Source organism: Haliaeetus leucocephalus, unplaced genomic scaffold, assembly GCF_000737465.1.
Source record: "Haliaeetus leucocephalus isolate CR32 unplaced genomic scaffold, Haliaeetus_leucocephalus-4.0 Scaffold219, whole genome shotgun sequence".
NCBI classification, from domain to species: domain Eukaryota; kingdom Metazoa; phylum Chordata; class Aves; order Accipitriformes; family Accipitridae; genus Haliaeetus; species Haliaeetus leucocephalus.
Window position 1 is genome coordinate 138,079 of NW_010972655.1, and position 14,748 is coordinate 152,826.

Below are 14,748 nucleotides of genomic sequence, written 5' to 3' on the forward strand. Positions count from 1 at the left end.
AAGCAAAGCATTGTGACTCAGTGAAGAGTCCACTAGTCTGACCTTCTGGGTTTCCTTTCCCTTTTCCTGTTTAGGCTGTTGATGATGTCAAGAAAGGCTACATCAAAGCAGAGGAGAAGTCCTACCAGTTACAGAAGCTGTGTGAGCAGAGAAAGATGGTCATGGTGAGTTATCCTACCTGTCCTGTTTGTTTTCCTTCCTGTTTGCAATGCTGTGTTTGGAAAGGAGACACTGGAACAGGTTGCCCAGAGAAGTTGTGGGTGCGCCATCCCTGTAAGTGTTCAAGGTCAGGTTGGACAGGGCTTTGAGCAACCTGGGCTAGTGGAAGATGTCCCTGCCCATGGCAGCGGGGTTGGACTAGATGATCTTCAAAGGTCCTTTCCAACCCAAACCATCATTCTATGCACACAGCCTTGAAAAACACATCTTTCTTGGAAAGCAATAACCACAGAGAGCTGTGGGGGCGTCGGCTTAGCACAGAAGGGGTTGGCAGGGTGTGTAGACATGCAGGAATGCCAGGCGCAGGGCTGGGATGTGCCCGAGGGTCAGCTGCTGCATGAACCAAAACCTCCCCTCGTGCCTGGCACGTTTGAACAGCGGCTTGTCCTTGGCAAGATCAGCTATTGACTTGGCTCCAAACAAGGCAGCGATAAAACCTTGTGGGTTATTGCCAATGTTGAAAGGTGAGGTGCTTAACATGTGATGTAGCAATCCTTCATCTGCAGCCCTTCAGGGATGGCTCTTTCTTCCTAGTAATTGAGAGGCAAAGGTCTCTTTCTGCCTCAACACTGCCTCTGAGTTGGTGATGCTGGGCTAGCCAAAGGAGGGGTGGGTCCTGGTGTGCTCGTAATGCGAGTTGCTGCCCCCTCCGTGCCTTAGTTTTTGGGGTTTTTTTTGTCCGGCACAAGTCTTCCAAGATTGCAAATCCTGTGTCAGAGCTCGCTGTCTGATCAGGGATTTTCTGCCTTTATCACCTTGCCCAGCAAATGCTTGGGGGCTTGGTATGACTCGATGAGCCTGCCTGGCATGGATGTGGGGGAGTGAAGGGGATGCCCTGAGCTCATCTGTCAGATGCAGGCTTGGCTTGAAGATCAAACAACAGAAGAATCTGACTTGTAAATAACTTCCTAGGTTGCTCAGGGCTGCTGGTACCGAATAAACGCAGGCTGCCCTTTCCCTGACTTGCTGCACCCTCCCTGCGTTCTTGTAGCCAGCTTGGCTGCTCTCGAAGAACAACGGCCTTGGGATCCCCTTCTCCAGCTTGACTGGTCTTGGTCAGGCCCCTCCTCAAAGCCCCTTTGACTGCAGTAGCTCTGAGGGGTCCCTGCTGGGGGACTACCTTGGGGTAGACCCCAGAAGGGTCATCTGAAATGCTAAGCCAAGAAGGTTAATTATTAACTAATGATAAGGATCAGTACATAGACGCTTCCTCCTGTGGGTTATCTCATGGCTCTTTTGTTTCTGCTTGTCTTGCTGGCTTTCTAATGACCCAAGAAAGATCTGAATATTTGGAAAGGGTATATCCCAGCATATATATATCTATGTACACACACACGTACACCAGGTGCAGTAGGGCTGTGGTCTAGCAGGAGGTCAAGAAGACAATGTCTGTGTCCCAAAGACCCTGTGAAGTCAAAGTACTTCATCCTCTACCTTGCCCCATGTTATTAAGGGTCCTGCCTGGAGCACAATGCTTGAGGATTTGGCTCCTTCCTCTGGTCTGGATGTGGCTTGTTCCTTGGTTAAAGAGTCACTTCAGACTTTGTAGTTCTGCCCTGTGTAAACCTTTCTCATGCAACGAGAGGTTGTGAGGCTCTGGAGCACCGGCCCCTGGAGAAGCTCCTGGCTTTTCCCATGTCCTGTGCTGTGACTCAGAGCTCCTAGCACTTCTCCAGTGTCCTCACAGTGCTGCTTTGTCTGGGCTGCACTCAGAAAGAAAGAAAAATAGCCAAAATACCTCTTTGGACCTTTTCATGAGTTTCAAGAGCATTTGCATCAAAGGACTCTGAGAAACCTGGATCCCACAGCTGCCCGACAGCCTCTTTTTCTGATCTCATCTTCAGCCGGTAACGATCAGGAGGATGGATCTAGGAAGAGTGGTGCTTTCAGTCCCGGGGCTGCTTTAGCTGTTTGCTCAGCTCTGTACCCTTCCAGGGGGAGCACGGTCACTCTGATCAGTGACTGTGGCTGCACCAGCTCTCCTGGAAAGGGCTTTTGGCATTCGAAGCCACGAGATGCTCTGTGTATATCTGTGCCTGGATGGATTAATGATTTGGGGAGGGGAATAGAGCAGCTGGAGGGGTCTCCTTCCTTCCCCTAGCACAGCCCTGCTGCCTGTGGGTTTTTGGTCTCCTTTGGAGGGGATCCAGCTTCCCTGGGCTGGGGTAAAGCCAGGGATTTCCAAGGGGGTGATTAGTACCAGGGCATGTGCAAGGTGGAGGCAGTGTGAGAAGCAGGAGGGTGCAGGGGTCCCCTTCCATTCGTCTGAGCAAGCTAACGCCTGCAGCTTTCTCTCTGCAGTATTTAAACATGTTACGGACGTGTGAGGGTTACAACGAGATCATCTTCCCCCATTGCTCCTGTGACTCTCGGCGGAAGGGACATGTGATTACAGCCATCAGCATTAAGCACTTTAAACTCCATGCCTGCACAGAGGAGGGCCAGCTGGAGGTAAGGGGGTTTCTGTGAGGTCCTGGGGAGCTGGGCTCAGCCCCTGGCCTCCACCTCGACTTTGCTATAGGCAGAGAGCATCAGTGTCATGTCCCTAAAGCTCTGGGGGTTCGGGACTGCAGCTGAGAGGCCTCCAAAGGGATTTTGCTCTGTGGGTGTTAGTGTGTGTTTCCACTGCTGCTTCCCTGGCTCATACCTGTCTCTGCAGCAAGGCTGTCCGAGGCATCCACATTCCCCCTTCGTGTGGCTTTGCTTTTGCCACCTGATCTGCCTTAAACCTGCACTTCCTCATGGTCTGCTGGGCTCTGGCCTCACCTGGGTTTCGTCTTCCTTCAGAACCAGGTAATAGCATTTGAATGGGATGAAATGCAGCGGTGGGACACAGACGAAGAGGGAATGGCATTTTGTTTCGAATACGCACGAGGAGAGAAGAAACCCCGATGGGTTAAAATCTTCACCCCCTATGTAAGTAGCCCCGTTCTTTGCAGATTTGCTAAGGAAAAGCCCAGAACCTGCTTGTTTTCCTTCTAGAAGCTGGAGGAGCAGCCTGTGCTCCAGCTTTTGGGGCGGGAGGTGATGCAGGGGCCGGTGGCCACCAGGAGGAGCCCGCAGTACGGGGAGCTCTGGGCTGGCAACCAGTGCCAGACTCCCTCTGGCTGGGAGCCAGGGCAGCTGTCTGGGGCTGCTTGCTGCTCTGAGGGATGCCTGCTTTCTCTTTGCAGTTCAACTACATGCATGAGTGCTTCGAACGGGTTTTCTGCGAGCTCAAGTGGAGGAAGGAGGTAAGAACCTGTAATTGCAGGGGAACGGCTTCACCTTTTACAGAAGGCTTTTAGTGGCAAGCGTTTCCGCCTGGTCCCTAACAGCAGTTTCTCTGGGGAGTAATTGGATGCTTAGAGCAGTGATACCGGGTCTCTAGGGAGCATGGGGGTAGACTGGCTGGCTTTCAAAGGCCTGGGCTTTGTAGGTGTTTCATGTTGCAGCTGGAGCAAGGAGCTCCTGGTGCTGGGAAAGCCTCATGCAGGTGTGGCTGACCAGGTTAACCAGTTCCCAGGCTGTGTGACTGTGGCCAGTCGCTCCCCGGCATCTGCTGTCGAATGCAGATGGCAAAATATCCGTCCTCTGGAGAGATTATGCAGGTTGCTGAATTATTCAGAAAGGGCTGTGAGAGCCTTCACCAAAAAGCTGCTGAGAAGTGCAGAGAGGTTTTGGAGTTTGGTTTTTTTTTTTTTCCTGAATCCCAGCCTGAGGTGCCTGCTTAGCCTTCTCCTGTCAAAGCTGCGCTTAGACCTTGCTCTGAGCCACGGGTGGGGAGATGCACATGAGCCAGCCTGCCCTGCCTTCTTCATCCCCGATGCTGCGCTTTCCCTGTCCTCTCCTCCCACTTGAGGGAGACGTTTTATCACCTTGCGTCCATCTGCTGCTCCTCCTTGGGGTTGCCTGTCATCCCAGGGACTGCTACCATCAGCTTTGCTTGCAGGGAAGAGGCAGAGTGGCTAGAAAAGCCATGTGCAATCAGCTTGCTCAGCTGGCCCTGGGGTGCTCTGGCCCAGGTTTTCCCTGTGCGTGGCTACCGAATCACCATCCCGTGCCTCTGCTGTCCCACAGATGTTGCTCTCCCTTGTGGGGTCAGAGATAAGCAATTGTTGGAGGGTGGATCCTCTCTTGTTGCTCTTGATCTGATCAGTGCTGTTGGCATCAGCCCTCCCCTTTCCGCTGATGGCTTATCTCTGCCAGCTGATGGATTTGGGTACCTAAAACAGGGCTTAAACGCGGCAAGTCTGAAATAGCGATCCAGGAAAATCTGCCCCGCAGCTGCCTGGTCTTGGAGGCTCCTAAATGGGAATGATGCGTCCCTCTTTCCTTACCTGGAAGTTTCCTACCTGCTGGGCATCAGCTTGGGGCAGGGGTGTTGGTGCTTATCCTCAGTGTGGCTGGGATCCGGGGTTGGCACCGTGCTGGGTGTGGGAGGCACGTGGGAGACATGCAGAGAGCGCAGGGTCTGGACCACAGCAGCTGGGCTCTTCAGAGGATATTCACAGCAGGATGGAGGAGTATATAGATCTGGAATAGTTTACCAGGAAATAAGAAAATGGGATTCTTGGCTTGCCTTAGCTTGAGGGATAGAAGCTGAATCTCCCACAAGTGACCAGAGACCTGCACGCCAGCAGGGGCAGGGAGACTTCCTGGTGCTGGGCTGTGCTCCAGAGTCCACAGAGTCCCAGATCAGCCCGCTTACGTGGTGGACAACTGCCGGAGCAGCAGTCAGGAGTCCCCCTGGAGCCCAGACCCACTTTGTCCCAGCCCCGAGCCTTGTAGGAGGGAGGTTGAAAGGCTCAATAGCATGTGGTTACACAGTTTGGCTTTGTAAAGCACTGAACACTCCCCATGCACCGTGTGCAGAGCCGAGGAACTTGGTTCTGGGGTTCATGTCTCAGCTGGGGGTGACATCTCTGTACCTCCTAGGAACAAAGTCTTTGTGGCTCTTGGTTCATGAAGTAGAAGCTGCCTGAGTGGGTTGCCTGGCTTATTCTCCGAATCCTACCTCCTCCGTAGCTCCCCGTGTCCAACATCTGTGGAGCATCCTGGATCCCATCCCGATGCTCTCCCAGCTGCTCCAACACCAGCTGTTCAGTCTCCTCCTGTCCCCCCCGGCTCTACTTTTTTATTTATACCCTTTTTATTTTTTTCCCTTGTAAAGGTGGAGGAGGAAGCAACAGACAAGGATAACAAGAACTGCAGTAAAGACAATATGTGCAGCAAGGTAATTGGGCTGAAAACAAACAGCATCTGTGCTCTCTGAGCCAGTCTGGCTGCTCTGCTGCGGATGTAGTGTCTCTTCTGCTTCTCTGCTCCAGTTCCTGTTAGCATAGGACAGTGTCCTTTCATAGTGGCTTCTCCTTGGAGGGAACCCGCAAAGTAAAATACCCTACTGCTGCTTTTCATGGGATAGAGATGGCTTTGCGCTTAAAGGCCTCTTTCCTGACGGTAGAAACACGTGGTCCCGACTTGCCCGTCTCCTGGACTCTGCCAATCTTTGGATGACCCGGAATGTGACACTGCAGCTGATGGCTGAGATCTGAGCTGCGGCTCCCTTCGCCTCCCTGGAGGAGAGGGAAAGGGCACAGTTGTAAAGGGGAGAAACGCTTTGGCTCTGCACTTCTTTTAAAGGACCAAAGACTTGATCCTGCAAGCCACAGGCTAGTGGCATGTGGTTTTTTTCTCTTGTTGTTCTGCAGTGGTGGAGCAAAGACCTTTAGGGATTGACAAATACTGTTCACAGCGCTGCTTTAATGGCAGGAAGCAAAAACATTTGTGTTGTAGCACCTTCTAAATGCGCCTCCCTCCTTGTGAAAATGGCTGGGCAGAGAGCAGCACATTCAGCCTGGACAGGATTTAAAGCTAAACACTTTAAATTGCTTCAAGATGCACCAGGAAGCATCCATGAAAGTTGTCTGCCTGTCTCTAGGATATCCCCTTGTAGGCTTTTATCTGAGCACTTTTGCTGTCGTGTACACATGGACAAGGCTTGCAGAGAGTCATCTAACACTGTAATGCCCTGCTGTGGTGATGTGTGCCAGGAGCCACAGCCTCTGCAGATGCCTCTCTGCAAGCTTGAAGGCTCGTAGCATCCTCCACGGGGATGCAGAAGTGCCGTTCTACCACCATGGACCCAGCGCTTTGCTGTACTCCCACTTGAAATTTTACTTCTTTGCTGAGGCATCGGAAATAGCCGCAGGTTATTTAACTTGTAAGAGAGAAAGCGCAATTGCGTGTAGTGAGGCTGAAAGTTGTTAACCCCAGCGGTACTGGTACTCTTGGGTAGGAGTTGTGTTGTGTTGGCTAGAAAGTGTTGGACATCAAAGAGGGCAAGAGCCCCTGTCTGACTGAACAGAAAGCTGTAGCAGACGGTGTGGGATGTGTCACCTGTTAAGGCAAGAGCCGTGAAACGTGGGGGTGTGGGAGCCTCCCGCCCTGTGTAATACTTCCTCTGCCAAACAGATCCTGCACGATAACGCTCCCTGTGATTGTGCTGGGGTAAACCCTCTAGTCCGAAAACACCGAGCATGTGCTGCATGGGGCGTATTTGAGGAAGAAAGGCGAAGGTTTTGTGTGCAGTCATGTGTGTGTTCCTGTGTTGCCCCTTCAGACTTAAAAGCAGGTGTTTGATGTCTTCTCTACAAAGCCTGGAGACACCGAGAGGGATTCGCTCGTGCTGCTCACAGGTGAACAGGGTGGCTCTGCAGAAACAAAGAGACGCATTTTGCCTTAGCTGTGCTGGGACTCTGCTTCTCTTCGCCTTGCTCAGGGCAAGGGACTGAGGATTGTCTGGCTCTGGAAATTTAAATGGCCTTGTTGAGCAGGGGAGCTGGTGGGTGAGTCAGGAGAGCTGGGGGCTGTGGAAGAACTGTGCTCAGAGCTGCTGGCTCCCAGGGACTGCTTAAAACTTGTCCCTTGCTTATCCCCAGCAGCAAGTGAACCGGTTTCCCTCCAGGGAGGAGGAGGCAGCGGCAGCAGTGAAGGCGACAGACCTCCCTGGGAGGATTTGTTGCAATCGGCCAGCAAGCTGGGTACTGCGAGCCAGGCTCTGGGCTTCGTGATGCAGCCTTGGAATGCAGCAAAAGCTGCAAGGAGCAGCCTCTGCCATCGCTTCTCCCCTCCCTGGGCCCCACACCTTGCTGCAGCCCCAGCGCCCATCAAGCCACAGGCGTGGAGCCAAGATGGGAGCCAAGCGGCCGCAGCTCATGTGCCAGCCCAGCTCACGCGGGCACAGGAACAGGCTGCGGGTTGCGCTGGGCTCAGTTCTGCTTCCTGCCGGGGCTGCTGCTCAAGGGCTCGTCAAGGAGCAGCTCACAGCACTTGCTGAGCATCGTCTCTTCCCCGCAGCCTGTGATGTCTCTTCCTGGGGCCGCAGTAATGGATCTGGAAATGGAAACCAGGGGAATTGCTCTTCCTTCCCTCTTAAATCAGTTGTTCCTCAGTACTAAACATCCCATTAGTTGCCTGCCAGGGAAATAGATTTTTCTCCCGTTCAATTTATACGTGTCTGCATGATTTCACTTGGTGTAATGAGAGAAGGCCTTGGCTGTAGCTTCAGGGTGGTGTCTCCCCTGGGCTGTGCTCTGTGGATCACCACCGCAGCTCCCACCATCCCCAATGCTCCCTTTGGGGCACGGTGTATCCCCTGAATGCTGCCTGTTCCTACCAATTCCACCAGCGTTAGGGGAGAGAAGGTTGCTTCTGACCAGTCACTTAGTAATTTTCTTTCCCCAGTGTAAAATAAAAAGATTGGTGGAATTTGGCAGATACTTTACAGATATATTTAGTGCTCTGTAAACTGCTGACTTGCCTCCCAAACTGCAGATGCTGGCCAATAATGCTGGCTGTGCTCAGGAAAAGCAGGTTTGAGGCTTTGCTGCTCTGCCGTCTTGATGAGAAGTAAAAGCCCAGCTCTTTGTCGGACCCTTGTGGTCCCTGCTGCTCATGCTGGGTGCTGAGGGGAGGGATATGGTGGCCCTGTTGTGTCCCTTCTCAGGAGGGAGGCTGAGCTGTGCATGGCTCCTTGGAGGATGAGGCTGGCTTGCTGCAGGTGACAAGCTCTGTTTGGGGACATTGGGGTGGCTCAGACCTTATAGATGAAGTTGTGGGAGAGAGACCATGCCATGGGTTGGAGGGCAGTCACCGGTGACCCCTGTGACCAAGCTGGGGTAGGGGGGACACGAGGAAATGGCTCTGTCCTCCTTTTGGGAGAGCTGAGCTGCCACTCAGCTTGGTTTAGCTCTTGCAAGCGTAATCTGGGTTATTTGCAGACTCTGGCCCTTTTCTAGAGGGAGGGATGCTTGTGGAGCTGGGAGAGAACGGGACTTCATGGGGGGGATCTGTCCAATTCCCAGGGCTCCTCCTGACCTCCTTCCTGCCCTCCTTTAATCTCCTGCTCGAGCTTCAGCCATTGGGCTGAGCCACTTTCCTTCAGGGCATTATTTGCCTTCTCCTCTGGCTGTCGTGGTCCCGTGTGCACGGGGAGGATTCATTAGTGCCAGAGAGGAGCTGGGATATGCCGGATCAAGGGCTTCCAGCAAGTGCCATGGCTCTCCAGATCAGCAAACGCCAAGCAGGAGGTCCCTGGTGTGTCTGAACCCTAGGCTCATCCTTATCCCTGAGCTACCCTTGGCTCGGGGTCTCCCCCTGAACGCGACTGGCATCCTCATGCATGGTGCATCCTGGCAGCCACTGGGACCACTCTGGTCCTGGCTGGATGAAGGTGTTGCTGGAAAGCCAGAGGATGCCGTGGGACAGCCGGGAGGGTGTCCAGCACCCCGGTGTGATGCAGAGGTGGGCAGAGCAGGATGGTTGAATCATCGTGGGGCTGCTCAGTGCTGAAATACTGAAGGGTAACACCAACATGACCCTGCAGGGGGATGGAAGCAGGGCTGACGGTGGGGATGTCTGCCTGGGCCAGGGGTACTTCAGCAGCCCTGAAGCTGGCAGTGGGGAAGGGGTCCCACACCAAGGACACAGGAGCATGCAGGTGGGATCTTCTCCCAGAGTTGGCCCAGAGAAGGAGGATGGCAAAATCATGCCAGCTCAGCTTGATCTGGTGGGTGGCTCCCCTGAGCTGCCCTTCCCAAAACCTGCTGCTCCATCAGGGCCACGGCAAATCCCCATATAGGAACAGGTGCTTAAATCCTGTCTGCTCCTGTAAGACCTGGCTTTCCCCAGCTCTTGCCACCCGGTTGAGCGAAGGCATCTGCTCCCTGGGAGCCCTTAGCACAGGGAAGCCTTACAGCTGTGTGTGCAGGGTAGATCCTCTCCTCTCCTGCCATCCTGGTTATAGGCCAGGAGCTCGCAGCAAGCTGGGATGTGGCAGTAGGGCGTTAGAGCCCGGGGCGACCTGAGCTGGGATGCGATGTGCATTGGCGCTGGGAGGGCTCCTTGCTCCAGGAGTATTGCCTCGGGGGGAACTCTTGGAGATGTAGGATGTAGTTTGACTGCAAGCCCCTTGGTTTCTTGCCCTGCCTGCTCCCTGAGCCGGCTGGTTGGATCGTTGCCAGTAGGGTTGAGGGCCGTCGGGGTGGTGAGGGGCTGGGGGGATCTGCAGGGGTTTGCTGGGAGGACGTTTGCCCTGCAGGGAGTCCCTTGCTTTGTGTGGTGTCGGTGTTGGGACCAGGAGCAGTTCTGGCTGTCCCCAGGCTCTCATGCTTAGGCTGGGGGACAGGCAAACCCCACGGGTCACCCCCTGGTCCCGTCTGTGCTCATAGGGCTGCAGTGTAGCTTGGCCGGAGAGTCGAACCCAGCTCTTCCTGAGTGACATCGCACTTTTAATGTCCTTTTTCTTCTCTTTCAGAATATCTTTCAGATGGTCAGGTCACAGCAGAGGGATGCAGCCACTTAGCCCCTCGTCATGGAAGAACGTAAACACCCCCCCCCCCAATTAACACTTAAAATTCTGTTATTGTATTAAAGCCCTTAAACTAAATATTATTAATAATAATACCATTTGTGAACTTCATGTTTATGGAATTAAGCAACTAGGATAAATGACAGGCTCGGCTGAGAAAAGAGGGGAAAAAGTGTTGGATGGCAGAGGAATCGCCCGAGGGTGTTCTGTCTCTTCCTTCCACTTGGGTCCTGTTCCAGAAGATGGACTGTGCTTTTATTTTTTACAACTGGAACTAGAAATGTCATCCATTTGCACTGTTCAGGCATATATATGTATGTATGTAAAAAAAAAAAAAAACAAAAAAAACCCAAACCAACCAACCACCCCTAAAAAGCTATATATACAAATATTGTGCACGTATATACATATATATATTTCTTTTAAAATTTCATATTGGTGGCAGTACCTTTTTTAAGCTTGCATTTTTACACACATTTCTCTTCCCAACCCATTGTGTTTTTTTAAAAACTAACTTTAGAGGAAAAAAAGGAAAAAAAAAAAAGGAAAAAACAAAACAAAACAAAAATAACAGAGAAGCAACGTTACAGGGAAATACCTCTCCTGGCACAAGGACCTTGACACGTTTACAAGCTCTTGACTTTATTTTTTTTTCCTGTGTTTTGGTTTGGTTCTGGGTATTTTCATGCAGACTTTGAGTGACCGTGGGGGATGTCCGGCTCTGGGAGCGAGGGGAGCCTAGTGGCGTGGCCAGGATGTAGGATCTTGTGGGTTCCAGGATCAGTCCCCTCGCCCTGGCACCCTGAAGTGGGGAGTGGGGGATGCTGCCTGCTCCCCTTGCTCCCCTCGTGGGCTGGCAGATCTGGGCGGTGGTTCAAGACCCTTGGGCTTTTTGGGAGAGATCGGAGAGTGCTTCCAAAAACCAGCCGGCTTCAGCCATGATGGTGAGTGATCTGCCTGTGGCTCAGGTGGCCGAGCAGTGCTGAGGAGGAGAAATAAGGTAGAAAAGCTGCTTTTCCTGCCTCTGAGCAGGTTTGGGGCTGGTTTCTGTATCACTCCCCCAGGCAGCCCTGGGTTTGGGGTGGCTTTTGTGATATTTGGGAGATGCTGGTCCTGCTGCTTCCCCCTGCCATGAGGAACAAAATACTAATGTAGAACACAAGTGAGCTTGGGCAAGCATGGGTGAACATCTTGGCAATGCTCACAGCCCCCCAGGCACCGTGGGTGTGGGAGGGAGGCGATGCCAAGCAGAAAATGCTGTGCGCTTGCTTAGTGTAGTGATTTCCCCTTTCTGCCCGTGTTTTGGGAAGGGGTTTATCTGCCTCTCACCAGGTCGGGAGAAGGCATGGGGTGAGGACAAACGCTGGGGTGCAGCCAGGCTCGGTGTGTTCCTGGTGGGAGCCTTTAGATGCTGTGACCCCAGCTCCGCTCTCTCTTCAGGGTGGCCTGGGGCAATTAAGGAAAAAATGGATTTAAAACCCCAGCATGGGGCGGATGGGAACGCAATCCCACCCCTGCCCCATCACTGGGCTGCCGGTATTCCCAGCCTCCACGTGGTTTTTTGGGTTAAATTCCAGCTCGGTGCGGGGGATCCTCCTGGTTCCTCAGGCAGCCGGGGCGCTGGGAGAGAGCAAAGGCCGTGAGCAGGGAATTAATTAGCCCAGCGCCCGAGTAATTGGATTTGAGCTCGGCCGTGTCTCTCACCTGCCCCGGGGCCGTTGTCCTCGGGAGCCCTGTGCTGCCGGAGGCCCCGGGTGGGGGTTGGGAGAGATGCGGGGGACCACCACCACCACCCCCTCCAGTGCCAGGGCTCATCAGTGGCATGAAAGGGGCAGGTCTCAGCAATAATCGCGCCCGTGACCCTGTTCGAGTTGGAGCCGGTGAAATGTCGTCGTCATCCCCGCCCCGATTTCGCTACCATCCACATCCTCTTTAATTTATTTGAGAGAACTCTAATTGTCTTTTCACTGCAGTATCTTGTATTTTTTATTTGTCAGTCAGAAATGTGAAGAAAACAACAAAAAAGAAGAAAAAAAAAAAAAGCCCCCCCCTCCCCCTTTCCCTCCCCCAGCTGCTCCTGGTGTTTCATTCCTCGGTCTCTAACCATGCTGGTTGTTTGGTAAAGTCACTTAGTGTAATTAATTGTAACATATTCTTTTAAATAAATTGATTTATTGATGAAACTACTGGGAACCATGGCCGTGTTTCTTCCCCATGGGCGCTGGGGTTGATCCTGCTCTGCTCCGTCCCACCTCCCCCCCCACCCCCAGCACCCCTGAGGGGGGGGGTTGGGGATGCTTTAAAATCTCCTTTAAGCCTTTTTTTTTTTTAACTTATTTTATTTAGACAGAAAAAAAAAAAAGAGGAGGAAAAAAAAAGAGAAAAAAAAATTAAATTATCCAAAGTAACTGCAATAAATAGCAAATAAGTTAAGCAGCGGCATCTCAACCGCAGACGTCAACTCCCGGGGGTCTGCGTGTGTCCCCCCCCGCTAATGGCCCCGTGCCCCCCACCCCGTCCCACCCCCTAAATCAACTCAGCAGGTACCAAACCCCCCAAAAGGGGGGGAAAGAGAGAGCGCCCCGGCCCCCGCGCCCCCCAAACCTTATTTACAGCAGGGAGCGGCGGGTGTAAACGTGGAGCTGGGGGAGGCCGGGGGGCACCGTCCCCATTTGAGGGGATGCCAGGGACACCGTCCCTGGGGGCGGGGAGGCTGCGGGGCTGGACAGTGCTGGACTCAGCACCGTTTTGGCTGGTGGGTGCCCGGCACACCCCAGTTTTGGCCGCTGTGGCGGTTCCGGGCAGAGCCGGAGGCCTCGTGTCCACTGGCACATCCCATGTCTGTCCACTGCCAGCAGCACGTCCCTGCTTCAGCTGCTCCGGGTCCCTGTGGCTCCCAGTGCCCTGATGCCGGCTGTGCCTGTCTCCCAGATTTGGCTGGTTTGTGCCTGGCAGGTCCTGGCTCTGGCCGCTGCATGTCCATCCAGCACCCGGCACGTCGTTGGCTCAGCCATGCTGGCCACATGCAGCACCAGGTGCATCACCATGGTGGAAGATCCCGGTGTTGGAGCATCCCAATCTCAGCTGCTGCATGCCCACACAGCATCTGGCGCGCCCTGGCCATGGCCGTGCCGTGGGGCTGCATCCCCCCCACCTGGTGCCAGTGCAGCCACCGGCGCTCATGGGCAAAGGAGGGGGGGAAACTGAGGCAGGTTGGGGGGGGTGGGGGCAAAGCGGGGTGGCAGTGTGTGTCGGGGAGGGGGTCCCGCTGCACCCTGGCACGGCCACCCAGGGGACCTGGGAGGGGTGGCGGTGCCGGGGCCGGTACCCCCAACCGTGGGCATGTGTCCCCCCACACACATCCCCCCCCGCAGCAGGGATCCCCCCCCTTCCTGGCTTGGAGCTGGTTTTGGTCCTGTATGGTGAGAAAAAAGCTCCAACCAGGGTCCCCCTGTGGGGGGCAGGTCCCTGTGGGGAGTGGGGGGTCTTTGGGGGGGTGTGCCCCCCCCAGGGCAGACTGGACCCAGATGCTGGGGGGGTGCTGGCACCCAGGGCCCACCCAGCCCTGCCTGGACTGGGATGGATGGTGGAGGTCCAGATCGGTCCTGGAGGGGGGGTCCATCCTTCCTGAGCATGTGGGGGTCTGTGTGTCCCCCCCCCCAGCAGGACCAAGCCCCCTGTGGGCACCGCTGGGGGGGGGGGCTGCTCTGCAACAGGGAGGCACCCATGGGTGCTGCTCCAGAGCCTCCGGACCTGGGGTGGGAGGAAGATGGGGGGCATTAAGCAGAGCTGGGGGGGGGGCAGGTGGGGCTCCCAGCCAAGGGATGCCCAGCAGGGGGTCCCAGGGGGTGGTGGGAGGGGCTCACCAGGCTCAGTACGGCCGGTTGGCGTCTTTGGGCCTCTTGAGCTGCACCTTGAGGCGCTTCATCCCGATCTGGAAGCCGTTCATGGCCTGGATGGCCGCTTGGGCACTGGCCGGGTTGTCAAAGCTCACGAAGCCTGTGGGGACAGCGGGGACATCAGGCATGGGGACAGGGGTGGCCACAACCCTCCCCTGCCTCTGTTCCACAGCCCTGGGGGGGCTCTGCCATGGGGCAAGGTGACCCCACAGCACCTGGCTGGGGCGTCCGCATGCCCCGGCCATGGTGTCCCCATCCCCAGTGTCCCCAGGCGGCGGTGGCCCTACCGAAGCACTTGCTCTGGTTGGTGGCGCGGTCCACGAAGACCTTGGCAGAGATGACGTTGCCGAAGGGCAGGAACATCTGCAGGATCTCGGTGTCGGCGAACTCCTGGGGCAGGTGGTAGATGAAGATGTTACAGCCCTCGGGGCCTGTGGAGGGAGCGGCGTCACAGCGGGTGCGGGGGGGGGCACCGGCCCCGCGCCCCCAAACCCAGTCCCATACACCTGCGGGCACCCAGAAACCTGGCCCTGGCCACCCATAGGGACCCTGGCCCCCCCACGGGCATCCCAAAACCTTGCCCTGCAGCCACATCCCTATGGGCACCCTGAGTCCCAAACCCCGCCTCCTTGATGGGGCAACCCCAAATCCCAGCGGAGGGGCACCCCAACAACCCCCATGAGCCACCTCCAGTCCCTCCAAATGCCCTGGGGCATCCTGCCTCTGCAGCATGGGGCACCCCAAGCCCAGCACCCTGGGGACGGTCCCTTGCGGGGGGGG

At 55.1% G+C, this 14,748-nt stretch overlaps 2 protein-coding genes across 4 annotated transcripts in view; one reads left to right on the forward strand and one right to left on the reverse strand.

Annotated features, from left to right (window-relative positions):
• SNX27 (sorting nexin family member 27) overlaps positions 1 to 10,095 on the forward strand; it is a 33,416-nt gene extending 23,321 nt beyond the window's left edge. For 2 of the 3 annotated variants that reach the window (XM_010566848.1, XM_010566849.1), the window contains 6 exons: positions 75 to 164; positions 2,521 to 2,670; positions 3,007 to 3,135; positions 3,393 to 3,452; positions 5,372 to 5,434; positions 6,673 to 10,079. In XM_010566848.1, the coding sequence (XP_010565150.1) occupies positions 75 to 164; positions 2,521 to 2,670; positions 3,007 to 3,135; positions 3,393 to 3,452; positions 5,372 to 5,434; positions 6,673 to 6,840 (660 nt within the window). In that variant the 3' untranslated portion in view covers positions 6,841 to 10,079. Of the gene's footprint in view, positions 1 to 74; positions 165 to 2,520; positions 2,671 to 3,006; positions 3,136 to 3,392; positions 3,453 to 5,371; positions 5,435 to 6,672 lie in introns of all 3 variants that reach the window. The other variant, XM_010566850.1, reaches the window with a different exon arrangement.
• Positions 10,096 to 13,940: 3,845 nt separating this feature from the next.
• CELF3 (CUGBP, Elav-like family member 3) overlaps positions 13,941 to 14,748 on the reverse strand; it is a 6,731-nt gene continuing 5,923 nt past the window's right edge. The window contains 4 exon segments of the mRNA XM_010566916.1: positions 13,941 to 14,068; positions 14,256 to 14,402; positions 14,405 to 14,474; positions 14,690 to 14,748. The exon segment at positions 14,690 to 14,748 is cut by the window's right edge and continues 195 nt beyond it. Coding sequence (XP_010565218.1) covers positions 13,941 to 14,068; positions 14,256 to 14,402; positions 14,405 to 14,474; positions 14,690 to 14,748 — 404 coding nt within the window.